The following is a 27305-nucleotide window of genomic DNA, read 5'->3' as shown; positions in this document are numbered from 1 at the left end:
AACCTTCTTTAACTGGTTAATCATTCCTCCAATTAAATTTTCCCTTTCAAATTAAATTACAGATGTGGTTTCCATTTCTGACTGGACTCTAATATATATATATAATATATGTATAATATATATTTTATATATATATTTTATATATTATATATATATTATATATGTATAATATATATATTGTATATATAGTCAGTTAGGGGTTATACTGCATATTATAGCTTTCTTTCTTTTTACTTTTCAAGATATAATGGGCATCATTCCAGGTCTGTACCTATAATCCTAATTCATTCTTTTAATTCATGCCTAGTACATCATCATATACTTGTAAAATTTACTTAGCCATTCCTCTATGTAAGGAATAGTTTCCAGTTTGGGTAGTTTGTGGGTAGTTTCAAATTTGGGCTATTATACAGGGTGCTGTACTGAACATGTGTTTTTGTGAACATGACTGTTTCTGGGAAAATTCCTGGAAGAGGAATGAATTGCTCTGTCCTAGAATTGTACAATTAAATTTTTGAAAGATATGGTGAAATCGCTTTCCCTAAAAGGCTGCACCAATTTATATTTCCAACACATAAAAGTGCCCATTTCCTTACACCCTTTCCAATCGTTTTTTTTCTTTAACTTTTATTAATCTGAGGGGTAGTATCTCATTGTTTTAGTTCGTTTTGTGCAATTACTAGGAAGATTGAGTTTTCATAACTTTATTGTTCATTTTTATTTCTTCTATGAAATACTTGTTCATATCCTTTATTCATTTTGCAGTTGAACTTTTTTTTCATGATAACGATACAGGTGAATTTTTAATAATGAAAAAGAAAATACTGCCAAAATATCTCATTGATAAATCAAATCTGTAGATAGAATTTTAACTTAAACATAAAACTTTTATTTTGGCTGTAGCTAATTTAGAACTTGTGATCATGGAGAAAGATGTTAACAAAAGTATACTTCTGCTTGGTAAATCTTTCTTGTCACAACCACATAGATTGGCAGGATTCCAGCCTTTAATCAAATGCGGATGAACTTTTTGTCACTTTCTTTCTGATTCATAGAAATTCCTCCTCAATTCATTCCTAGAAGTATGTTTAGTTTTACAAATTTTATTAGAGACCTTCATCCTTAGTTACTTACATAGCAAATATTTTCTCCTCATTTATTGCATGTCTTTTTTTATTGTGGTGAAATATATGTAACATAAAATTTACCATTTAAACCGTTTTTAAATGTACAGTTCAGTGGCATTAAGTACATTAACACTGCTGTGCAACCATGCACTGTCCATCTCCAAACTTTTTCATCTTCCCAAACTTCATTACCCAACTTATTTTTTTTTTTTTTTTGGACAAAACGTTTTTTTATTGGAGTATAGTTGTTTTACAATGTTGTATTAGTTTCTGCTGTACAAGGAAGTGAATCAGCTGTATGTATACATATATCCCCTCCCTCTTGGACCTCCCTCCCATCCTGCCCATCTAGGTCATCACAGAGCACCAAGCTGAGCTCTCTGTTCTATACCACATGTTCCCACTAGCTATCTGTTTTACACATGGTAGTGTATTTATGTCAAGTCTAATCTCCCAACTCATCCCACCCTCCCCTTTCCCCTGTGTCCACACTTCCGTTCTCTACAGCTGCATCCCTATTCCTGCCCTGGAAATAGGTTCGTCTGTACTATTTTTCTAGATTCCACATACATGTGTTAATATACGATATTTGTTTTTCTCTTTCTGACTTGCTTCACTTTGTATGACAGACTCTAAGTCCATCCATATCTCTACAAATTCATTCCTTTTTATGGCTGAGTAATATTCCATTGTATATATGTACCACATCTTCTTTATCCATTCGTCTGTCGATGGACATTTGGGTTGCTTCCATGACCTGGTTATTGTAAATAGAGCTGCAATGAACACTGGCGAGGGGATCTTTTATTGACACACTTCCTTTTGGGAGGTCTGAGATCTTCTGCCAGCGTTCAATAGGTGTTCTGTAGGAGCAGTTCCACGTGTAGATGTACTTCTGATGTATCTGTGGGGAGGAAGGTGATCTCCGTGTCTCACTCTTCCGCCGTCTTGAAGCTCCTTCCATTGCCCATCTTTTAATGCAGTCTTCGTGTCTTTGATTATAAGAAATTTTATATTTTTATGAAGTCAAATGTATCAATCTTTTCGTTTATGATTTCTGGCTTTTATGTCTTGCTTAGTGAAACTTTCTCTGATTTTTTATTTCCTATATTTCTTTTAATACCTTTATACTTTTGTTTTAACATATGTATCCTTGGAATTGTTGTGTTTGTGTGCATGGTCTGAGGTAGGCATTTAATTTTGTTTCCTTGCAGGAGGAGAGCCAGTTGTCCTAAGACAATTTTTTAAATTTACCCATTCTTTTTTGATTACTTTGTTATTTCACTTTTGCCCCACCCACCCCCCAAAATATGTATATATATATATTTTATATATCTTTCTTATATATATCATATATATTATATATATATGATATATATAATATATATATATACCTTTCTTCTCTCCCCAGTCAGATTATAATTTCCTAGAGGGCAGGGACATTTCTTGTATCCAAGGTCTTCTAACTGCCTGATACATGGCAGAGCTTAGTACATGTTGGATGGTGGTGTGGCTGATAGGGAAGCTGAATGAGAACTAGCCCATTTTAAGTACGGCAAAGCATCAGGTGTCAGAACTCAGAACTAGGAATAAATAAGAGCTGTCTCCCCAATTTTCATGAATGGATGTGTTTGTGGTTTATGTTAATTCTGGCTCATCCCTTTGTGCAAAGCACTGCCTTAGGTTGGAATATAGGAAACAAAGGATAAATAAGATCTGATTTCTGCCCTTATGAAATTTGCAATCCCTATCGGGGGCTAATTAAATCATAAACAGGATGGAATAGTCACAGTAAAAAAAGAAAGATACATATACCCCAATGTTCATTGCAGCACTGTTTACAATAGCCAAGACATGGAAGCAACCTAAATGTCCAATGTCAGAGGAATGGATAAAGATGTGGTACGTATATACAAGAATATTACTCAGCCATTAAAAAGAATGCAATAACGCCATTTGCAGCAACAGGGATGGACTTAGAAATTGTCATACTGAGTGAAGTAAGTCAGACAGAGAAAGAGAAATATTGTATGATATCACTTATATGCAGAATCCAAAAAGAAATGACACAAATAAACTTATTTACAAAACAGAAACAGACTCACAGACTTAGAGAATGAACTTATGGTTACCAGCGGGGAAGGGTTGGGGGAGAGATAGTTAGGGAGTTTGGGATGGACATGTAAAGACTGCTATACTTAAAATGGATAACCAACAAGGACCTACTGTGTAGCACAGGGAACTCTGCTCAACATTCGTAACAACCTAAATGGGAAAAGAATTTGAAAAAGAATAGATACATGTAAATGTATAACTGGATCACTTTGCTGTATACCTGAAACCAACACATTGTTAATCAACTATACTCTAATATAAAATAAAAAGTTTAAAAAAGTCTTGTTTGCCCTTTCAAAGAAAAAAAAGATCAGAGAGACCTATATGTTCTGATATAGAACAGCCTCTGAGATGTGTTCAATTAGAAAACCAAGGTGCAGAAGAGTCTGCTAACATTTGGGAGGCAAGGAAATGAGGGAAGGACACGGACACATGCTTCTATAAGAATAAAACGTCTCTGAAAGAATATTCAAAATATTGGAAACAGTAATTACCTCTGTGGAAGGAACTGGGGGCTTGGGGGACAGGGGTCAGTGTGAAGTTTACTTTTTCCTGTGTATCCTTCTGTAGTGTTTACTACTTGTTTGTATCATATTTTCCAAATAAAGAAAATAGGAATTTCTAAAAGATGTTTATGGTGAAAGGAAAGAGATGAGCACATATACACATGTAACAAAAGTAGGAACAATAAGAGAGAGTGTAGAGGGATGATACGTTGAGAATTTTAAACTCTATGGCTCCAAAATAGAACACTGGTGCATGCTGCAAGGGGTCAGGCTGTCATCTTGCTTCAGGGCACGGTGGCTCTCAGGTACCGTGGGCTCCAGACAGGACTTTTTTTTTTTTTTTTTTTTTTTTTTTGTGGTATGCGGGCCTCCCTCTGTTGCGGCCTCTCCCGTTGCGGGGCACAGGCTCCGCACGCGCAGGCTCCGCACGCGCAGGCTCAGCGGCCACGGCTCACGGGCCCAGCCGCTCCGCGTCATGTGGGATCCTCCCAGACCGGGGCGCGAACCCGGTTCCCCTGCATCGGCAGGCGGACGCGCAACCACTGCGCCACCAGGGAAGCCCCCAGACAGGACTCTTAAATGCTGCCCTGCCTGTGCACAGAGTGTCGGGTGTCAGAGCCAGGGTGGAGCTGGGAGGGGAGGTTGTTGAGATCTGAGAGCCTATTCAGTGCCCTCACATGTGTTTTCTTCCAGCCGCTGAATTATTTTCATTGTCCTTCCCAGAAACTATAACTTCCTACTGAACACAAAGAGCAAAAAGGGGGAAATGGATTTATTACCCACAGGGATCTTGGACCTAAGGAGGCAGTGCCGGAGCCTGAGGAGGAGTTGAATCAGCCTAACTCTTCTACCAGACAGCTGTGCTTCCAATTACTGGTAGAATGAATCATGTTTCTTGTAAGTAATAGAACTGCCTGTTTTCATTCTATCTTTAACCTGGGCGAAGTCCATTTCTCACAGGCCTGAAACTGTGGATTATATTGGTTTGTCCTAGACATTTCATGGTGATAACTCGAGTGGAGAGGTCAGACTCCCACCCCCAGGAACTGAGATGGGGTGCCAATTACCCTATGTAGGCTTCTGTCCCTCAGGGAATATTTTCACAAGGGCAGTGTGGTGAAGACAGGAAGGTCAGGATTGTGGACTTGGAGCTCAACTAAACAGAGTGCAAGTCTGGACCTTCCCACCTTCTAGCAGTGTGACCTTGTTCATTGCTTAGCATCTCTGAGCCTTGATTTTCTTATCTGTAAAATGGGAACAGTGGGCTTCCCTGGTGGCGCAGTGGTTTAGAGTCCTCCTGCCGATGCAGGGGACACGGGTTCGTGCCCCGGTCTGGGAGGATCCCACATGCCACGGAGTGGCTGGTCGCGTGAGCCGTGGCCGCTGAGGCTGCGCGTCCGGAGCCTGTGCTCCTCGGCGGGAGAGGCCACAACAGTGAGAGGCCTGCGTACCGCAAAAAAAAAAGGGAACAGTAACACCTCTCTGTCACTCTCACCGAGTCGTCATTTTCAGCCTCAGCAAGTGGCTAGACCCAAGGGCTGGAGTTACTAATTTGGCAGCACAAGGAGCCTCTAGCCAAAACCAACTCACTGTCTCCTGGCATGGTGGCCAGAGCTGGGGTGTGAGTGGGGAAGGGCATGAGTGTGGAGGGGGTAGGGGTGGTGAAGAGCCTTTCAAGTGGTGAAATAAGCAGCATTGTAGGGTGATCAGATGTAGTACTGAGCTTCTTCTTTTTTTTTTTTAAATAAATTTATTTATTTATTTTTGTCTGCGTTCTGTCTTCGTTGCTGCGCGTGGGCTTTCTCTAGTTGTGGTGAGCGGGGGCTACTCTTCATTGTGGTGTGCAGGCTTCTCATTGCGGTGGCTTCTCTTGTTGCGGAGCATGGGCTCTAGGTGCACGGGCTTCAGTAGTTGTGGCATGCGGGCTCAGTAGTTGTGGCTCATGGGCTCTAGAGCACAGGCTCAGTAGTGGTGATGCACAGGCTTAGCTGCTCCGCGGCATGTGGGATCTTCCCCAACCAGGGCTCAAACCCGTGTCCCCTGCGTTGGCAGGCGAATTCTTAACCACTGCGCCACCAGGGAAGCCCACTAGTTGGGCTGCGCAACTAGAGAAGCCTGCTTTCTCTAGTTGCGGCAAGTTGGGGGGCTACTCTTCGTTGTGGTGCACGGGCTTCTCACTGTGGTGGCTTCTCTTGTTGCGGAGCACGGGCTCTAGGGAGAGCGGCCTACAGTAGTTGTAGCACACGGGCTCAGTAGCTGTGGCTCGCGGGCTCTAGAAGGCAGGCTCAGTAGTTGTGGCGCACAGGCTTAGTTGCTCCGCGGCATGTGGGATCTTCCCGGACCGGGGCTCGAACCCATGTCCCCTGCATTGGCAGGCGGATTCTTAACCACTGTGCCACCAGGGAAGTCCCAAGGAGAACAGTTTATTGGCTATTTGTATTCGTACATATGATTTATAGGCCTCAGATTTTACTGTTTCCCAGGTCATGCAAATATTGGACAGATCTGAGGATGGGAAGACAAAATGACGTGGGGTCAAGAGGAACACAGGGGGTGCTGTAGTGCTCCTCACAGATCTCCTCCCACCTTCTGAAATCCCCCTGTGCTCCCCACCCTTCCCCTCCCCACCCCTACCCCCAGCAGCTTGCCAGTTGGGAGGGTCCCCCACCTGGGGTAGCTCTTAGCCAAGGATGGGGGTGCTGAGGGAAGAAGAAAGCCTGGCTCCCTGCCCTCTGGTAGAGGGGCTCCAAGGAAGATTTTTTTTTTAATTAATAAATTAATTTGTTTGTTTTTATTTTTGGCTGTGTTGGGTCGTCCTTGCTGCGCGTGGGCTTTCTCTAGTTGTGGCGAGCGGTGGCTACTCTTCGTTGTGGTGCGCGGGCTTCTCATTGCGGTGGCTTCTCTTGTTGTGGCGCGCAGGCTCTAGAGCACAGGCTCAGTAGTTGTGGCACATGGGCTTAGTTGCTCTACGGCGTGTGAGATCTTCCCGGACCAGGGCTCGAAGCCCCTCCATGGATGATTTTGCTGCAGAGCGCTCTGACCAGGCCAGGCTGAGATAGCATTGGCGTGGCCTCAGCCTTGCCTGTCTCCTCCCTTTCCCTGTCCTGCTTCCCACTCCCTGCTGGTTTCTCCCCAGAGCACTCCTGTACAAATCACTGGCACAAGAACCTCCTCTCAGAGTTTGCTTCTGAGCATTTGATGAAAGATAGGCTTTGGAGGGTTTCAGTTTTGTTTTGTTTTCTGTTTTGAAGGAAGGAGAAATTACAGCATGTTTTGTATGCTGAGGGGAATGACATCGGAGAGAGGGGAAGGATAACAGAGCAGAAAGGAGATAGAGGGAGGGCTGTGGAGGTCACATCTTTGAGTAAGCAGGATGGCATGTTTCCTGCACAAGGCACTGACTCTTGGGAGTAACACGGGCAGCTCACCCATTGTTGATGGGAGAGAAACCAGCGAATGAGGGTTAAGGTGCCTGTGGGCGGGGAGACTTGGTGATGGAAGGTGGAAGTCTCTTCTGATCACTTTGCTTAGAGAAATGAGTGAGACAGACGATCAAATGAAAGTGAGGGGCGTGGAGGATAATAGAGGTCTGAGCAGACAAAAGAAGGTTTAAAATAGTCTGAGAAAGCAAACGGGTGACAGAACTAGGGAAATGTCACACAATTTCCAGGAAACACTGAACACCTATTTGAGGTTTGTGGTCATCGGCTTTAAGTGAGACCAGTCTGCAACATTGTGGTTTTACACCAGCCATAACCAAGAATTCCAGTACAAACGTGGAGTAAGCAGACATATACGATTAACCAGTTTGGATTCTAGGACTGAAGGAAAGGCAAGGGTGTTGAGGGTTGGTGCAAGAGAGTGAGTTTAATGATGACACACGGACTCTAGTTGGGTAAAGAGGGAGTAAGGGAGTGAGGGGTGATGTTGACATTGGAAAGATGGCAGATAGGGTCAGTGGACTAACTAGAGGCCCCGTGGCTCTGAAGACAGCTGAAGGGAGGGTCCTAGAGGAAGTGAGATGGAATTGTAGGAGGTGGTTGTCAGAGAGGGGCACACTTGAAGTTGAGACTCGGGTGGAAGTACAGATATTGGTAATGACAAAGTGTACTGGATTCATGACTGAGCGGACATGGAGGTTAGGCTCACTTAAAGGGGGTGGGGAAGATCAGGGACAAATGCAGAGTGAAATAATGGGAAAGTGTATGCCGAAATAGAATTATAAGTGAATGAACTCTTCTTCTTTGTGTGTTCTTGTATTTCCCCAATATTCCACAATGAACATATATCACTATATAAGCAGAAAAAAATTATTAAGTAAAATCAAAGACACTACTCAGAGGTAAAAAGGAAAAAAATGTCTTTATTTATTGGTAAGGCAATTACTATTATTTACAAGTACTCAGTCCACAAAGCTCATAAAGTTATTCCCATTCTAGAATTGTACCAATATTTCCAGGCATCTTACAGCATCATTTTAAATAAGACCAAATGAGAGATGTGAGTTTCACAGTGTACAATATATACTTTGTTTCAAGAAATTCTTATTTTAAAATGCACATATATTTTTCTTTGTTGTATTTGCATTTGCACTAAGAAACCCTGAAATTATCTATGGGATGAGGAGGACAGAGGACTGGGCAGGCATTGCACAGAAATGGGGGCAAAACTTTTCTTGAACACCCTTTCATATTTTCTTATCTTCATACAATGTAAAGATAGCACCTATTCAAAAATACATTTAAATAGTAAAATTTAATATAATCTAAAAATTTTAATAGAAAAACCCTCTTTTAAATGTTCATACATGCAAAAGTTATGTTAAATACAATGTTTGCATTGCCAAATGGGTCTTTCTTTAAACAGGAAATTCCCTTATTGCTTTTTTAGTGCTTTTTTAAAAGGGTTCTACTTTCAGAAATTTAGTTTCTGTTTAAAGATACAAATATGTCACTATATTTTTACCACATCTTTAAGAGCAAACTGCAGACTTTTGACAAGACTCAGACCCTACCAGAAAAAAGTTAAAAAAAAACTTGTCACATACAACATATACCTCACCAGACGATAGTTACCCTTGCTTGGTATGTCTCCAGAGTTTAGAATGAGAACCCGTGGTTCTAAGTACATTCTAAGGGGGCAGATTCAAGACCAACAGAGAAAAAGATAATTAAAGCTGTCTGCAGCTGAAACCAGATGGCAGGATTGCAAAGCAAGAGATACAGAGGATTGCAAATCCTCCACTAACAGCTGTGAGACTTTGGTAAATTTAACACTCTGAAGGCTGGACCACAGGGTCTCTCAAATCCATGACTCTGTGTGTGGTGTGAGTTCCCTCTGCTCGAAGAGTTAAGGGGAGGGATGGTGAAGTAGAGTCTATAGGGTTGAGAGGATGGATTGGAGCAGGTTTCAAACAGATTAACCACTGACACTTGACAATAAACCTGAGAATCCCCAGCCGTGGACCCTAATCTATGCTACATTTAAAAGTGCAATGTAAAGTTCATCACTTTCTGTGGGCACCCGGATGTGAGCACAGAAGTTAGGTGGCGGTACGCAAATACGAGGTGGTCATACGGAAGAGAAGGGCACTTGTATTAATTTTTAAAGACTACCCCCAAAAGGAATGACAACATTTAAAAATGACAACATTTAAAAATGAAGGGCACTTGTATTAATTTTTAAAGATTACCCCCAAAAGGAATGACAATATTTAAAAATGACAACATTTAAAAACGAAGGGCACTTGTATTAATTTTTAAAGATTACCCCCAAAAGGAATGACAACATTTAAAAATGAAGGTGGAGGACTCTCAGATCCTGAAGATAAATCCACAAAAACCTAAGGGCCGAAGAATTTCAGGTTGAGAATTTGACTAGGTCACTCAGAAAGTATCCGACCTGGAAAATTTTGTCAATCCGATATGGCACACAAGTCGTCTATAAAATGAGGTAAATGTCTAATTTGGTTCACCTCAGCAGAGACTTGATCACTGATCTTTGGCTGCTATTCAGCCTCATTAACTGTTGTGTTAAACTGATCAGTGTCTGGTCTGATTGGTCAGTAACCACAATGTACTAGTTGCATATATGTTTAAATTACCTGAGTATTAGGGGAATAATTATATTGCTAAGGGAAATGCCACGATATCAAACCTGCCCACCACCATGGTGAGTCCCTGAAGCAGATGCCAGTAGGATGCTGTAGTGACTAATAGTCCTAATAATGCTAAACACCGGTAGTATCATTATTAAATAACTAACATTTGCATAATACTCTATCAAAAGTTTTCATGTCTTTCATTTTGTTTCGTAGAAGCCAAAATTTGAGCGATAAAGAGAAAAGAAAAAATTAACTACAGCTCTTGTAGGTTGAGCAAAACTAGGCAAAATATACAGAAACCTTATTCCATCTGCCATTTTCATCATAAATGTCTGGACAGACAATGGCTGTAGGCACTGCCAAATGGTTGTGATCAATCACTTCCTTTTGTCTGTGGACTCTAAATTCACACACACACACACACACAAATACAGACAAGGGCCAAGTGTGCATATGCTCCATTTAGGAAAAATGAGCCAAGAACGACTGCACTCCTGCTGTCTGTATAGACCCATGACTCACAGGCATAAATGTCTAGTGATTCCTCACATGCTTGCTGGAGGCCTCCGTAAAGAAAGTTCATGGAAAGTTTCCTGATTCTACAGTTTAACCGTGCACATGCACTAAGTTCCAGTGAAACAGAAATATAAAATAGAACACAGGCCCAGGACTTCAACATCTAGCCCCACATATTTCTGATGCAGGAGAATTCATCACCTGTGTTGCCCAGCTGGACTCAGAGCCAAGAGCTGGCCTGGTTGTTCCTCAGTCAGAGAATATCAGCGGGTGTTGCTACTGTTGATTTGAAGCTAAAAGTCAGCAGGAATTAGATGCAAAGGAACTCAAACTCTGCTACTTCCATTAAGGTTACTACCAGAATACTGCTACCATGGGCCTATATGCACCACGCCACAATTAGATTTAAACCTTAATCCTCCCAACAGATAATACTTCTCTGCTATATAGATAAGCCTCAAAAAACTAGCTTGATTTAGTGTCTCAGAGCAAGGGAATCACAGCATACAACAGAAACCCAAGGCTTCTCTCTCCAGACCCTTTGCTCTTTCCTTTGTACCAAATCATCCTTCAACTAGCAAAGGACTGTTAAATGGCCAAAAGCTGTGTATATCCAATTGGACAAAGACTGCACCCACCAGCTGTTAGCTTTGACTTGTATGAACAATGATTTTGGAAGATCATCCTGACATATATATGAGATTTGTTTCCTTGGTCAACCTACATTCAAATCCATGTAATTACTAGCTACATTATAACAAGGTTCTTATGAATATTTCTCACTGCAAATTTGCCAGACATTAATTTGACTTTCATAAAAATAATTATAAAATCAAGCATCACTGAGTTATTTTTTCTTCATTCCCTGACATCTTTCATGAGCACCTACATATCCAAGAAATGCTCATAAAGTCCTGTTATGACCCATGACATTCCAGTTCAGTTAAGTGGGAAACAAAATCCTGTAAATGATATAGCTGGCTGGACGTTGTAGCAAATCACTCTGTCTCCTTGGGCTTTAGTTTCTTTATCTATAAATGAAGTCATTAACCACAGGACTTTCAATCTCCCTCCTTCCAGGAACTAACATTTAATTCCTTCCAAGAATTTAAAATTCCTCTTGAAATTAAAAGAAAAAAAATTCATTACATAGGAGTGTTCACAACCTTAATTTTTTAAGTATCAAGGCTTCCATACAGAGCCTCCCCCTCCAGAAGGCATAGCCAGACACTGCCTGGCTAGAGAGAGCAACAAGCCCTGTGAACATCTTCAGTCCCTGAGGCCGCCTCTCTCCTCATCACTTTGGGTCAGAGCAGCAGAGCGTGTTAGAGCTAAGGCAGGGGCTGTTGACTACAGTCAGCTGCCAACCCTGAGGACTCTGACCGAGAGAGATGCTGTGTGCAGATTTAGTCCTGATTCAAGCCTCACCTGAAGCCAGTCTCCGTGTTCATGTGTTTTCAGGTGAAAGAAGCAACCAATTTTCTTTTTTGCTTTCGTTGGTGTGAGGTGGGTGTTCTGTCAGCGACGTCTGAAAGGTCCTGACCAACATGGAATTTAATACAAGGGTGTAAAGTTTGTGCTCCCAGAGCAGCTGAATGTGTCTGTCTTCACGCTGAGCTGTCATCTTCCGAGAGCCAACCCTGCTCCTGTCCCAAGAGAAACACTGCCTGCAGAAACACCTTCCTTACACTAAAGCAGGAAATGGGTGTGGCACAGATCAAACTTTAGGGGAGAACAAGGAGAGGGTCATTGAACCATGATCTCATCATCATCCAGTGTCCAAAACAAGACCATGCAGAGGGGATACAGAATTATAACAAGGTGTGAGCATATATAGAAGGGAAATCTAAGCTCAGTCAAGGCCACGAACAGTGGTTCTGAGCTAAAAGGAATCTTAAAATACACCCGGTCCCACCTTTTACTTCACAGATGCACAAACCGAGGCTAATCACTTTTTTCTTGGGGTGCACAGCTAAATTCAAGACTACAGTCCAAGGCTTCAATAAAGAAAGTTTTCTACCATTTAGACTTATCTTAAAAAAAACAAAAAAAAAAACAGATTTTGTTGTGTCAGAAAATAGAGCATGTTCTTCTACTAGAATGACAGGTGGAGGCCAGCTCACTACCTGTCACTGATTTCTATGACAGGTGGGAGGTTGGAAGCGATGCCCAAAGGGTCTTTTCAAGTTTAAGCGTCGATCAAAACTTTCTACTATAGTAAAAATTCTTCCTGTGGCACAGGGAATACTACTTTTTTACGTAGTGTGAAAGCAGGCTGAGGCATCTGTTTTTTTGTTCCGCGTTTGTCCGCTTGTCGACTCACATCATTGTTGACAGCAGTGAGAATGGATAAGATATCTTCCTGTCTGCAGGCAGAAAAGAAAATATATTTTCAACCAGAAGATAGAAATCACATATCATGTCTTAGAAAACAGATTTTAAAATATGTGGCTTCTTCCCAGTCTAGCATGCCAGGATTCTAACTGGAATTTTGCCAAATATAAAGAAACATTTTTTCTGAAATTAAAAAAGACATGCTAAATTATATAAAAATTTTCAATTCTACAGTCAGTATTTAAGAACATCATATTAATAATCACACCTTGCATTTTAATGCACTTAGTCCACAAAGACATTTTGCATATAATTATTTTTCTGTGTTCTTCCTTCAAGCTGGTAGGTAGGTAGGTAGATAGATAGATAGAACAGGAGGTGATAGAAATATACAGAGAGAGAGCCTACTATTAATAATACCCTCTCTATTCTAGGTTTTGGGAGGGATAAAGGGCAAACATGACACAATTCCTGAACTTAAACACTTAGAATACAGACATGAAACACGTACCAAGGATAGCATAGAGACAAACTCCATAATACACGGCAGAATGTGATCAACACCGCATGAAAAGTAGGTCAAAGTTCCCCTGCAAATTCTGAGGAGAAGACAGTGCCTCTGGCTGGGAGCAGAAGAGAAGACTCCATAGAGGAGGCAGCATTTGATCCAGGGCTTGTGGGCATTTACCAGAATGTTCTGCGGGTGGGCAATACATATCACTGGAAGCAAAGCATAGGCTCTGGAGACAGAACTCAAGTTTGAATCATGCCTTCATGACTGGTTCTCAGCACCTGCATCCTGCATCACACTAGCTGTTCTCTCGGTCCCCAGATCTCCCTGTGGCTGACTCATCATTCAGTTTTACTTGAAATTTCGCCTCTACCAGGAAGCCTTCTCAAGTAGCCCCCTGCTCCACACTCTATATCATTATCCTGTTTTGCTTTTCATAGCAGGTATTACTTCCCAAAATTATCTCACTAATTCAAATATTCATTTACTTACATTTCTATCATCTGTCTTCCTGTCACTGAGTGGTAAGTCCCATGGAGAAGAGATTTTGTCTCTCTTGTTCACAATGATACCCCGAGCCCCCAGCTCCGTACCCAGTACAGTAGGCATGTAGCAGGCCCTTGATAAATAGTGCATTTTCCCTGATGCCATAGGAATTGGTCTTTGATGGAGAGGTTGGTAAAGAAGAAGGAAGAGCTAAGGTGACTCAAGGCTCCCATCCTGGTTCCCAATCCTGAATTCCCAGAATTGGAACTGTTCCTAGAAATGGGGATTCAGGAGTAGGAGCCCCTGGAGAGGGCTAAGAAGATGAGTTCAGGACTGTGCATATTGAATGTGAGGTCCAAAGGCAACAGAGAGGTGGGATGTCTGGCAGGCTGTGAGAAATGCATAGGACTGACCCGAAGAATGAGGTTGACTCAACCCGGCATTCAGTGGTCCAGCAAATACTTATCAACCTCAACAATGTATCAGGTACTGTGTCGGGTGCTGAGGATATAAGGTTAAATGAAACATCTCTGCCTTTCGGAAACTCAGAGATGGCAATTTGGGAGATGTTTTCATGGAGTTGCCAGTGGCCTCCAGGTGTAGCTAAAGCTGCCAAAAGGGGCTATAGAGAGACAGCAAAGAAGAGGGGCTGGGGCAGAACCTTGGTGAATGCCCATTTCCATTGTACCAGGTAAAGAGCATGTGACAGAGACAGAAGGAAAGTTGTCAGAGCAGAGTGACAGGAAACCAAGGGTATTATAATGCCAAAGGCAGCACATGGGCATTCAGTAAATACAAGTGATTGATAATAAGTAAATGAAGGAACAAATAAAAGGCCTCCCTGCTGATGCTGTTCCCTCTCCCCAGAATGTCTTTCACCCTGATTATTCACCTAACATCTATCTGGCATCTCTAGAAGCTTCCCCTGATCCTCCAAATCTGGGTGAGGTGCTAGTTCTATATGTTCCCATAACACCTATGCTTTACAATGTATATTTACCATAGGGAATCATCTTCCCCATATACTTGTCTGTCTTTCCAGATTGTGAGCAACTTGAGGACAGGGACTGTGTCTTTTTTTTAATTCTGTATCTTCCTTTCCAGTTACGTGCCCGTGCTCAATACAGGTGTGTTGGATGGGTGGATGGATGGATGCATGGATGCATGGATGGATGCATGGGTGGGTGGATAGATGGATGAACAGGTAGGTGGACAGATGAATGAATGAACAGGTAGGTGAATGAACAACTCAAAACTCTCACCTTGGGACCAAGTCCTTCAGATGATTATACAGAGATTGGATATACCAGCTACCTTCCTCCACGTGACGAAAGGACATGTAGCCGGGGACAGTGGCCAGGCCAAGAAGGAAATCCGCCTCAACTGGAACACTGTCCTTAAGGGAAGGGGGCACGTGCTCAGGATTTACTGCATCTGCTTCAATGGATACGGAAGGTTGTATTTCTTCACCTTGACAGGCCTGGATGAAAAAGAGTTTGGGTTTGTGAGCCAGAGCAGGACACTGCTGAGCTGTGAAGTGAGACATGATCTGCCGGATGGGAATGAGGTCCCCATCAGAAGAATAGACAGCTCCAAATTTCCCATGGGTCAGAACACAGAACACAAAGCAGTCTCCATCAGCGTGGCCTGGATGAGTCTGAAAATACTGCAGAACCTCCTCTAGGCGGCCTTTAGTCACATTGACATAAGTATGCACGCTGAACCCAAGCCACTGAAACACACGCGTCAGGCACTCTGTGAAAAAGGAGAGAAAGGGGAAATAGTGAAATGGAGGGAAACAAAACAAAACGAAGGGTGAAACAATGCTAGTAGTTATAAAAATCTGCATAGCAAATAGGCTGAAGCTTTGGATGTTTTTTCTACTTTCATAACAATAAAATTTTACAATTAACCTGCCTTTTTATAGTAGCCACAGTGCTCTCACAATGATCCTGTGAGTCAGCAGAGGCCAGAATTTTATCCTATTTCACAGATGAGGAAGCTGAGGCCCCATGAATCTCCCACACGATCACAAACCTGGTTAGTGGTGGAGGCAGAACTCTAACCCAGGTTGTCTCATCTGACCCAGGTGCTCTCTCCCAACCAGAGTCGTAAATGGTCAGGGACTCTGGTCACTCTTTAAGCAGCTCGGTGACCCCAGGAGCTATGGTCTGAAAGTCTGTGTTCCCCCTCAACCCCCAAGGTGAGGGTATTAGGAAGTGGAGCCTTTGGGAGGTGCTTAGGTCATCAGGGTGGAGCCCATTAAGAAGACCCCAAAGAGCAATCTTGCCCTGGCCGCTGAGTAAGGTTACAGAGAGAAGACGGCCATCTGGGAAGTGGGCTCTCACCAGATACGGAAACGCCAGAGCCTTGATTTTGGACGTCCCAGTCTCCAGAACTGTGAGAAATAACTGTTTGCTGTTTAAAAGGCCTCTAATGGTATTAGACACCATTGGATGGACCAAGACACCAGGAATATACAAGAAGCTTAGAAACATTTCTGATATCATCCTTATATTTACATGGAAGATAAAAACTACAGAAAGAAAATGTGAAAATAAAAAGTGATTTTAAGATTTTTAACTTGCATTTCATGCACTTCCAGACTTTCTTACCAGCGTCTTTATTGGTCCCTGGTCTTTCTGACAGTGAGGTAAAACTGTGGTTATTCACAACAACACAATGCCCTCTGTGTTTCCGATCCATCCTGTACACAGCTGTCTCCTTGGAAGACGAAGAGATAGGAACCACTTATTAGGGAATCCTCATTTTAAGGGTTTAATGTTTCTAACCAACCACTCCATTTATCAGTACCAAAGGCAGAGAGTTCTCAAGACCCTGGTCCTGATCTGGAATGAAAAATTAATTCCAAGGTAGAATGCCAGGTCCTCATTAAAATTCAAACTTCACCTGTCTTGACTGCAGAATGTGAATTCGCAGTGTTAAATAATAAAATATGTATTTTAAACTTTGGCAAACCCAGGGTTTATGCAAAAGTATCTTTCTTGTTGGATTAGCAAAGTGAAGAAAGCATAGGTAAGGATCTAACAAGACAACAAAAATATCAAATGGTAATTTGTTTTTTAAAATGGTAGGATTCTGGAGTGATCTGATTCCTCCAAAAACAGAGAAATCTCTTTTGTAGAGACCACAGTGTGAATTTTTAAATATGTGCAATTGTTTTTGAAGATTATTGTAAATAGCATTTGATTACAAATTAGCTGAGTTGGCTTCAGCAGGGCCTCTCTGTGGCTACAATGATCTCCTGAAAACATGGTACAGCTTTGATCCAAGCAGAAAAGAAGTGGCTTCAGTCAATGAAAAAGAAATTCCCCTCTCTGCATATTTCAAAGGATATGCATGACTGAAAGGGCGATAACATCACCTCCATAGCCAAAGGTCAACACACCTCTGATTATTACAGAAAAAGGCGAAAAGAACAGAGACAATCACACAGAGACAGGAAGAAGAACCAAGATAGAAACAAAAATCTGAGCCCACAGAGTCCTTAAGGGCTGGACTCTAGTTGGAGAAGACCAGAGGAAACAGTGCAAACCTTTGTGCTGGTTTCAGAAGTTAGAGTGTCAACAGATGCTCCCAACATCTCCACGGAGACCGGGGTTGCTGTGCCACCTAGAAAGACAAGTACTCAGACTCTTCACATATCTTTCCCCAAACACTTAGATTTCCTTACAGAGGATGGGTTGGAATCAGCTCAAGTGTTTCTGGTTAAAAGTTTGGTTGGGTTGAGTCAACATTTATCTGTCACTGGATAGAGAGAGGCTGGGCAGACACCAAAAAGAAAGAGGTGGGGGGGTGGGGGCAGGAAAGGCCCAGTGACCTAATTTGGGCAGAGCAAAAATCACCACAGCCCTGGGATCAATTTTGTCATGGCTTTGGCATTGGCTGCGGACGGTACTGCTTTGAAGTGCACCTGCAAACTCCCTGGTTCCTCCGGATAAGAATCCTTCATAGACAGAGGAAGCCAAAGATGAGTTGTCAGATGACAGTAAAGGGAAAATGTGACTTGAAGCTTTTCTTCTCCCACACACGCCTGGCAAGTTTTCAGTAGAATCCGGAAGCTCTGCCCTCGTCTGTGAGGCCTGAGTTAGCTATTAACCAAGGTTAAGGGTCAGTCCTGGGCACTCAGCTCAGGCTGAGCAAGTCCAGGATCCTCCAGACCAGAGAACCTACCAAATGGGACCCCCGCTGCAGTCCTCCTGTGCACCTGTAAATTCCCCCTCAACGTGGGAGAAGGTAACTCTCCAGCGAAGACAGGTCTCAACTTTGAAACGGCAGAACTGCAGCACTGAAGGAAACGTGCTTGTTTTTCAGAAGTGAAACCATTGCCTGAGCTCTTGTAGCTGCAAGGGGTTAGAACCAGGTCCTCAGAGGGTGTGCTCTGGAGTCAGACCGCCAGTTTCAAATCCCAGATGCACTCCATTCTAGCTGCATGACCTTCAGCAAAGCACCAGACCTCTTGGGTCTCAGTTTCCTCATCATTAAATGGGAATAACAGTGGTACCTATCTCCAGGTGACTGGATTATTAAAGGAGATAAGTCCTAGGAAGCTCTTAGAACAGTGGCTGGCACATGACAAGAGCTCAGGAACAATAATTCTCATCCACATCATATCATGCAGCCTCCCAGATAGGCAGAAAGACAAAAGTCCCTAGGAAAGTGGGGTGTATTGGACTCTGCACTTTAAATTTCCAGGAAAAAAAGAAATGAGGAATGGACACATCACAGAGAGAACACCAGAACCCTGATTGTTTGCAAGCAGTTTAGCCCAGTGGTTTTTCAAGGTCATGGTTTCTGGGCAAGGAATCAGAGCATTAAACACACTGTTGCCAAGCCCCTCCCTCTGAAGCCTCTTTCCTTCTGAAATATACAAGCAGCATCTGGAGCCATACTATTCTACAGAGTCAACATTCTGCTCCTGATGAAGGTGCTGCTGCCCGCCAAGGGCTCCACCCTCCCCACAGAGGGTGACCTCATTCTGAAGGGTGGAGGGAGACCAGCTCTGCATTCCCCAGATGCTGGTAGGCTAGGCTTTCCAAATAGAAACCACCCAGCCCTCGCCATCCACCCCCATGGAAAAGCCTGGTATAATCCACGCATTCAGTGGCTTGCCCTGAATTAGAATAAGAACTGAATTCTCCACTAATGTGTAAGCCTTCTCCCAAGTCACCCCAAATTGCTTGGTATGTATCAAATATATCTATTACTGGTGTACTAATCCAAGTTATAAAAAGTGTATTAGAGGGAATTCCCTGGCCGTCCAGTGGTTAGGACTCGGCACTTTCACTGCGGGGGAACCCAGATTCAATCCCTGGTCAGGGAACTAAGATCCTGCAAGCCGCGCAGCGTGGCAAAAAAAAAAAAAGTGTATTAGAAACACCTACCATTACTCTGTGCATGCTCATCTTGCCAGGACACCTCCTGTTGAGGCAAGAGGAAATTCATGAATTGCAGGAAATTCACACAGTTAGGGTAAGGGCTGAAAATCTAGGCTTGATTCAGAGAAGAAAAAATACCTGATCCCCAACCATAGAAAAAGTCACTAGCAGGTAACAAGAAAAGAATCAACTTCTTCCTTCCAAACAGGAAGGTTCACAAAGACACAGCAGCAAAAGTATTTATTCATTGCAGCATTATTTGGAATAAGTGAAGACTGGAAATAACCCTAATGTTGACCAACCGGGAGTGGTCGAAAGAACTACGGTTCATCACACAGTGTGGTAGAAGGCGGAAGACCATCTCCCCAGGAGATACTGTGACATGAAAGAAGTAATGGGAAGATTGGTATTTAGCGTGCTCCCTCTTTTATAATAAAGGAGAGATACGAGTGGGTTTTTTTCAATAGGATAAATCAAAAAACTGATAAAAATGGTAATCTATGGGGGGAGGAGAAGCAGGGCAGGAATGCAATGCAGACTTCTCTGAGTGTACGCAATCGTTTTTCCTTTTAGTTTTATAAGATTAAATACAAAATTGAAGCACAGTTTAGGGCCTTTGTGTTTTCTGCATCCACTCCCCATCCACTCCACTCCCACCACCCCCAGCCCTTAGCCTGCAGCTGAAAGCCCCAAAGGGGACATGACCACGATGTTTTGGGGAAGGACTGACTCTGCCACTGGCTGTGTGGTGGGAAGTACCAGGACATCTGTTTGACGTGACAGGCAAGTCACCCCCAAGTCACTGGGGGCGCCTCCCTGGTGGAGCCCACCAGGCTTCTGGCTGCTGGAGGGTGATTTCTCTTCGAGCCAGACCAGAGCTGCATTGCCTCACTCCCAAGCTGCCTGTGAGAAATGGAAGTCGTTTCTAAGGGGTGTGGCTCAGCCTTAATCTCTGAAGGGCGGCTGTTCCCAGCTCTGAGGGAACAAAGGCAAAGAAGTTTAGTTTCACTTTGCAGAAGACTTCCTGCCTTTCTTTTTGCAAGACACATTTCCCTTTCTTCTGCACCCTAGAGTCCTCCTCAACAGCATCCGAGGGCCAGGCAGGCTGTTTTCTGGGTTTGCACAGTTGGTTTTGAAAGCAGCTGAGTGAATTTTCTGGGATTAAGGGCATCACAGATACAGCAGTGGGCTCAGCCCAGGCATCTCCAGGCCCCAGGTTTCTTTGGTTTGTCTCTTCCCTTGTGCTAATAAAATCAGCCAGAAAAAGGACTGGGAATAAGCTTTAGGGTCTGTCTGGCTCTCTTTGTCTGAGAATGTTGCATCGCCGGTTGATACCTCCCAAGTAGCTGTGTCAGAGAGGAATGAATGAATGACCCATTGCCTGGCCACACTTGGTCTTCTTTCCAGTGTTTTCCAGAGGGGTCCAGTAAGGCCTTAAAAAGCAGCTGTTGTTATGTCTCCTCGTTAGAGGGCATGCATGTCTTTAAGAAAAGGCTAGGACACACTAAGAAATATTGATTGGGTTTTTAAACAAATTAGAGGATGCTGCTTGAAATACAGTTTCTTTTTGTTTTGTTTTGTTTTACAACCTAGCTGTCCATCGACAGAGGAATGGACAAAAAAATGGAGTATATATTTGTACAAAGGAATATCATTCAGCCCCAAGAAAGAAGGAAATCCTGCCATTTGCAAAAACGTGGATGAACCTGGCGGATGTTAGGCCAAGTGAAATAATCCAGACACAGAAAGAAAAAAATGCATGATCTCACTTACATGTGGAATCTAAACTAGTTGAACTCACAGGGTAGAATGCGGTTGTCAGAGGTTTGGTGGGGTGGAGGGGTACAGGTGAAAAAGTGGGGAGATATTGGTCAAAGCATACAAAGCTTAGCTATACGGGATGAATAAGTTCTGGGGATCTAATGTACAACATGGTGACTGTAGTTAACATAGTGTATTGTATACTTGACACTTGCTAAGAGGGTGGATCTTTTTTTTTTTAACATCTTTATTGGAGTGAAATTCAGTTTTGATAAAAAAAATTTTCACATATTGAGGAACAGGGAGGTCATCCTGGCTTACACGAGTTAACTTGAATTTTATGCTAACTAAAACAGCCTGTTTGTGGCCTATCAAGCATACACTGTACATCTGCTTTAATTATTAAAGAAAAGGGTGCACTGACCAGAAGTAAACAATGTCCATAGTTATAAAGATTAAATGCCTCCCTTCCTGGGGCACCAATGCTGGTCCTCCTTTGATGATAAGACCATACCGACTTAGGTGCCAAGGCCATACCGACTCGCTGTGTACATGCTGATCTGTTTTTGTTTTTGAAACCTTGAAGGAAGGTTTCCCTGACTTTTTTTGATGTTCTTTGCTCTGACAAGATATAAAACTGCTGAAAACCATGCTTCTCTGGAACAGTTCCTCAGAGTTATCTGAGAAACTGTCTTCCAGGCTATAGTCCTTAGTTTGGATCAAATAAAACCCTTTTCTATTCCTGCTATAGACTGTTTATTGATTTTGTTTTTTTTTTGTCAATAGTTTCTTCTCATTAAATGCAATTGTTGGCAGTACTCTTTTATATAAGAAAACCTTTCAGGTACATATGAAACATGAGATAATTTACCAAGTTTTAGTTTATCTGTCACTTCATGGAGAGAGACTGGTGGCCTAGATAACTTTTAAGACACCTTCCAACCCTGAGAGTCTATGAGCATGTGTGTAACGTGAGGCGCTGCCCTCCAAAGCCTCCTGCACTCCCAGCACCACCACGGTATTCTCCATCTTCATCTGGCCATGACCAGAATCACCCAACAGCAACAAAACAGCAGCACTTCAGAGGTTAAGGCTGAGCCACATGCCTTAGAAACTACTCAGGTTCTAGGAGGCAAAGGGGAAAGTCCTGTGTGTGTGTGTGTGTGTGTGTGTGTGTGTGTGTGTGTGTGTGTGTGTGTGTGCGTTTTCCACTTGCAAGTCAGTCTCTGAGCACAAAACCAGGTAAAAATGTGGGTGAGGGACGGAATTAAGCTGAGTAGGCAAAACAACTTTTGAGGGAGAAAAGAGGGCTCCTGCTTACAGTAAAATGCTGAGTGGTAACATAAATGTGGAGAGAATACTGGAGTTTGAAAATCATTGCTTTTTAATCATGCAAGAATTATCAATGGATGCTCAATCTAAGGTGACATTTTAATTCATTTCAAGGGAAAAAATAGTAACTTCATAAAATTAACTATATAGTGAAGAAATCAGACAACATCTGGACCAAACAATCAAAATTTAAATCATGAATAGGGATCCAAAGAACACCACATGCCTGCAGATGGGATGCCCTGAGAAAGATATGGTATCCTTGATGTAATATTCTGGCCAGAATATATAGCTTGAATCTAATCATGAGGTAACACCACTCACACACACACACACACACACACACACGCGCGCACACACGCACGCACACACACAAAGAGGAAAATCCTATTTTTTTAATAAAAGGTGGTGGTGGTGGTGACTATATTCTTCAAAAGTGTCCATGTCATAAAAGAGGAAGAAAGTTGTGGAAATGAAAAGATTTAAGGAGACTAAAGAGACATGACAACTAAATACAATATATGATCCTAGACTGAATTATGTACTGGAGGGAAAAACGCTATAAAACCTGTAAAAGATATTATTGGGTTAATAGATAAAATTGAAATATGGACCATTGACTTGGTGAAACTATTGTATAATTTAATTTAACTGTACTATAATCTGTAAAACAATATCCTTATTATTATGAAATATACACTGAAGTATTTAGGGGTAAAGAGCCATGATGTATGCAAGTTACTCTTAAAAAGTTCAGAAAAAATTATGTGTGTGCGTATACAAATAGATAAAGAGAGAGCACACAAATGATAAAGCAAATGGGACAAAAGCCACAACAGGTAGGTGAATCTGGGTAAACAAATTTTGTATTATTCACATTTTTTCAACTTTTCTATAAGATTAAACATACTTCCAAATTTTAAAATAATAATTATAATTGTAAAAATATGACACCATGAAAACAGTAAAGAAGCTGTGAAAGAATTTTTTAAGAATTAAAAAATAAAACTTCCAGGGTGGGAGGGAGATGCAAGAGGGGGGGTATATGGAGATATATGTATACATGTAGCTGATTCACTTTGTTGTCCAGCAGAAACTAGCACAACACTGTAAAGCAATTATACTCCAATAAAGATGTTTAAGAAAATAAAAATAAATAAAAATAAAAAACTTCCAAAACAACCCAATTAAAAAATGGGCAAAGGACTTGAATAAACACTTCTCCAAAGAAGATATACAAATAGCCAACAAGCACATGAAAAGATCAACATCATTAATCATTAGGGAAATGCAAGTCAAAACTACAATGAAATACCACCTCGTACCCATTAGGTTGGCTACTATCAAAAACCAAGAAATTAACAACTGTTAGCAAGGGTGTGGAGAACCGTTGTGCCTTGTTTGTGAAAATGCAAAATGATGCAGCTGCTATGGAAAACAGTATGGTGGTTTCTCAAAAAATGACATATAGGGAATTCCCTGGCAGTCCAGTGGTTAGGACTCGGCGCTTTCACTGCCCAGGCCCAGGTTCAAACCCTGGACGAGGAACTAAGATCCCTCAAGCTCCGAGGCACTGCCAAAAAAAGAAAAAAGAAAAAAGAAAAGAAATATAGAATGATATATGATCCAGCAATTCCACTTCTGGGTATACCCCAAAAGAACTGAAAGCAGAGTCTCAAAGAGATATTTGTACACCCATGTTCATAAGCAGTATAATTCACAATAGCCAAAAGATAGAAGTCATTCAAGTGTCTATTCATGGATGAATGGATAAACAAGATGTGGTACATGCACACAATGGAATATTACTGAGCCTTAAAAATGAAGAAGGGCTTCCCTGGTGGCACAGTGGTTGAGAGTCCGCCTGCCAGAGGCCCGCGTACCACAAAAAAAAAAAAAAAAAAAAAAAAAAAAAATGGCCAACATGGTACATTTTATGTTATTTGTATTTTACAACTTTAAACAAATTTTTTGTATGGTTAAGATGGTAAATTTTATGTTATGTGTATTTTACCACAATTAGAAAACAAAACCGAAAACAAAAAATTCCAGGGACAACCTAACTTCATTGATGCTGAAAGATGTCAGCAAAATAGAACTGCCAAGCAAGATGGGAATAAACATAAATCCCAGGGAAGAATGTCATGTGTCTTCCAAGGACCATGATCATGTTGTGCAGAATGGAGTGCGAATTCTCCCAATATTTCCCCCTCTACCTACCCTACCTTTGCTGGGTACTACAGGAACCCAGCTCTTGTCCTCTGGGACCCAGTACAAAGTAAAACTGTGAGGGCCCTTGTTCACACATTATCAAGAATTTCAAAACAATGACAGCTGAGCATTCAAAAAGTATGGGCCCTGTGCGATTGTACAGGCTGTACGCCCATGAAGCCGGCCGTGATCGAATCCCACAGATAAGAACAGAACCATTTCAAAGCAACCCAGTGGTGTACTGGAGTCAGCTCTAACCAGCTAGTGAGAGCCAATCATTAGATTTTCAGAAATTCTGCAATACAGTTAATATCAAGTTGGTAACTTGAAATTAGCCATGGTAGGAGTGTTTATACCAAATGCTACAAATCATTCTCTCTCTCTCTCTCTCTCTCTCTCTCTCTCTCTCATTTGCAGTGAAGTTGGTGGTTACACATTTACCAACACACCAATGAACCTACCGGCAAGGCTCCAAACAATTGGTTAATGTCCGAGCGGGAAAATAGTTCTTTCTCTCCTTGATGCGATGACTCAGTTTCCTTGGCTACAGGAGGTGCCCTTTCCTGGGAGGCTGGGAATAGAATCAGATAGAAAAACAAAAAAATCACCTTCTGACTAGTGGCAATCCGAAATAACCCGTCATCATAAGAAATTATGTTACAGGGACCTGTAGATTTGTAGTGGCATTTGCTTAAAGAGGCCTACATGTATATACCCAGAAAAAATGTGAATTTATAAATTATTTTTATCATTATATTTTCATTCCTTGTATTATGATATTTTGTTCCTTACTATTTCTATTATTTTCGTAATTTAATTAGTTCCTTAAAATTACTACATACTTTACTAAACACCATTTCAGAACTTATGGTGCTCAATGTGTCAGGTAACTGCCAAATAAAGATTACAAAAGCATTACCTCAAGAAATAAAACCAGAACTCAGACTGTAATAGCAAAAAGAAAACAAAAGAAAGAAGCAAAAGAAGGTAGGAAGAGAAGGAAAGGAAAAGAAAAACCATTTAAAAGTGTTGATTAAATACATATGTTATATATATAAAATATGCCTCTATGGAACCATTAATAAAAATAAGCTATATCTGTGTTATATACATGGGAAAATGCCAGACATATTAGGTGGGAAAAAAGCAAGTAATGGAATATGATTAGCATGATCTTAGTTAAATATGTATTATAGGTATCTATCTATCCATACATGCATACACACATGCACTTATCTCTATATAGAAGAAAAGTTACAAAAATATACTCCAAACAGGGGTTATTTCCGGGGAATGGACTAGCAGTGGAAGAAAAAGAAGAGACTTTACCTCCTACACTCTGTATTATTGTCATTATTTGAATTTCTATTTAATTTTATTATAATTATTATACATTATTTTTAATAATGAATTTAAAATATTAAAACAAACATCAAGGCTCAGGAAAACTCAGAAGGATATCCAGGTGGTCCTTAAACAGAGCTTGTGTGCTAACCAGATACAGTGGGCTTAGTCTTTCCACTCACCTCACTTACAGAAGCCTAAAATCTGCATACCTACTATCTTTTCAGTCCTTTAGTCCTTCATCCTAAATGGCAGAATTAAGCCCAAACTCTCAGAGGACTGTAGAAAGTCAATATTAAAATACTGAGGGCTTCCCTGGTGGCGCAGTGGTTGCGCGTCCGCCTGCCGATGCAGGGGAACCGGGTTCGCGCCCCGGTCTGGGAGGATCCCACATGCCGCGGAGCGGCTGGGCCCGTGAGCCATGGCCGCTGAGCCTGCGCGTCCGGAGCCTGTGCTCCGCAACGGGAGAGGCCACAACAGAGGGAGGCCCGCATACCACCAAAAAAAATAAATAAATAAATAAATAAATAAATAAAAATAAAAAAATAAAATACTGAGACCTATGATATAATAATAAATATCCGTGTGGTCTCTGCCCCTTTTCCTGGCACACAGTTCCTAAAACCCTACACTCTCTTAAGTGACTAAGTGTCTTTTTGTATGCTAATGACATGACTGGTGGTTGGGGACATCCAGATAGCCTCAGGATGGGGGATGGTTGCCAGGGGACCCAATCAAATGATCAGAGGGTTGGAACTTTCAGCTTTACTCCCAGAACCCTGGAAAGGGGACAGGGGCTAGAGGTTGAATTAATTACAATGGTCAGTGATTTAATCAATCATGCCTACATAACAAAGCCTCCATTAAAAACCAGAACTGAGGGACTTCCCTGGCGGTCCAGTGGTTAAGACTCTGCGCTTCCACTGCAGGGGGGGCACAGGCTCCATCCCTGGTCAGGAAATTGGGATCCCGATGGCCACGCAGTGCAGCCAAAAAAAACAAAAACAAAAAACAAACCCTAACTGAGGGGGATTCAGAGAGCTTCTGGATTGGTGAACAAGTGGAGGTGTTGGGAGGGTGATCCACCTGGAGGGGGCATGGAACTTCCATGCTCCTTCCCCCACGCCTTGCCCTATGCATCTCTTCCACGCGGCTATTCCTGAGTTGTATACTTTTGTAATAAATCAGTAACCTAGTAAGTAAACTATTTTCCTAAGTTCTGTGAACAGTTCTAGCAAATTATCAAACCTGAGGAAGGGGTCATGGGAACCCCTGGTTTATAACCAAGTTGAACAGAAGCTGTGGGTAATCTGCGGACCCACTACCTGAGATTGGTGGCTGAAGTGGTAGGGGGAGTCTTGGGGGACTGAACCCTTAACCTGTGGGATCTGTGATAACTGATGAGTGTCAGAACTGAATTAAAACATAGGACAGGGCTTCCCTGGTGGCGCAGTGGTTGAGAGTCCGCCTGCTGATGCAGGGGACACGGGTTCGTGCCCCGGTCCGGGAAGATCCCACATGCCGCGGAGCGGCTGGGCCCGTGAGCCATGGCCGCTGAGC

General features: G+C 42.1%; 1 protein-coding gene across 2 annotated transcripts in view; it reads right to left on the bottom strand.

Annotated features, from left to right (window-relative positions):
• Positions 1–8131: 8131 nt before the first annotated feature.
• The window catches only part of CASP10 (caspase 10), a 30278-nt gene continuing 11104 nt past the window's right edge, over positions 8132–27305 (bottom strand). For both annotated transcript variants that reach the window (XM_007112921.4, XM_024124470.3), the window contains 6 exons: positions 24863–24972; positions 19104–19140; positions 17255–17331; positions 16314–16422; positions 14961–15453; positions 8132–12733 (listed from right to left, as the gene is read on the bottom strand). In XM_007112921.4, the coding sequence (XP_007112983.2) occupies positions 12580–12733; positions 14961–15453; positions 16314–16422; positions 17255–17331; positions 19104–19140; positions 24863–24972 (980 nt within the window). In that variant the 3' untranslated portion in view covers positions 8132–12579. The remainder of the gene's footprint in view (positions 12734–14960; positions 15454–16313; positions 16423–17254; positions 17332–19103; positions 19141–24862; positions 24973–27305) is intronic.

Source organism: Physeter macrocephalus, chromosome 2 (assembly GCF_002837175.3).
Source record: "Physeter macrocephalus isolate SW-GA chromosome 2, ASM283717v5, whole genome shotgun sequence".
NCBI classification, from domain to species: Eukaryota; Metazoa; Chordata; class Mammalia; order Artiodactyla; family Physeteridae; genus Physeter; species Physeter macrocephalus.
This window is presented reverse-complemented; position numbering and strand designations above follow the sequence as displayed.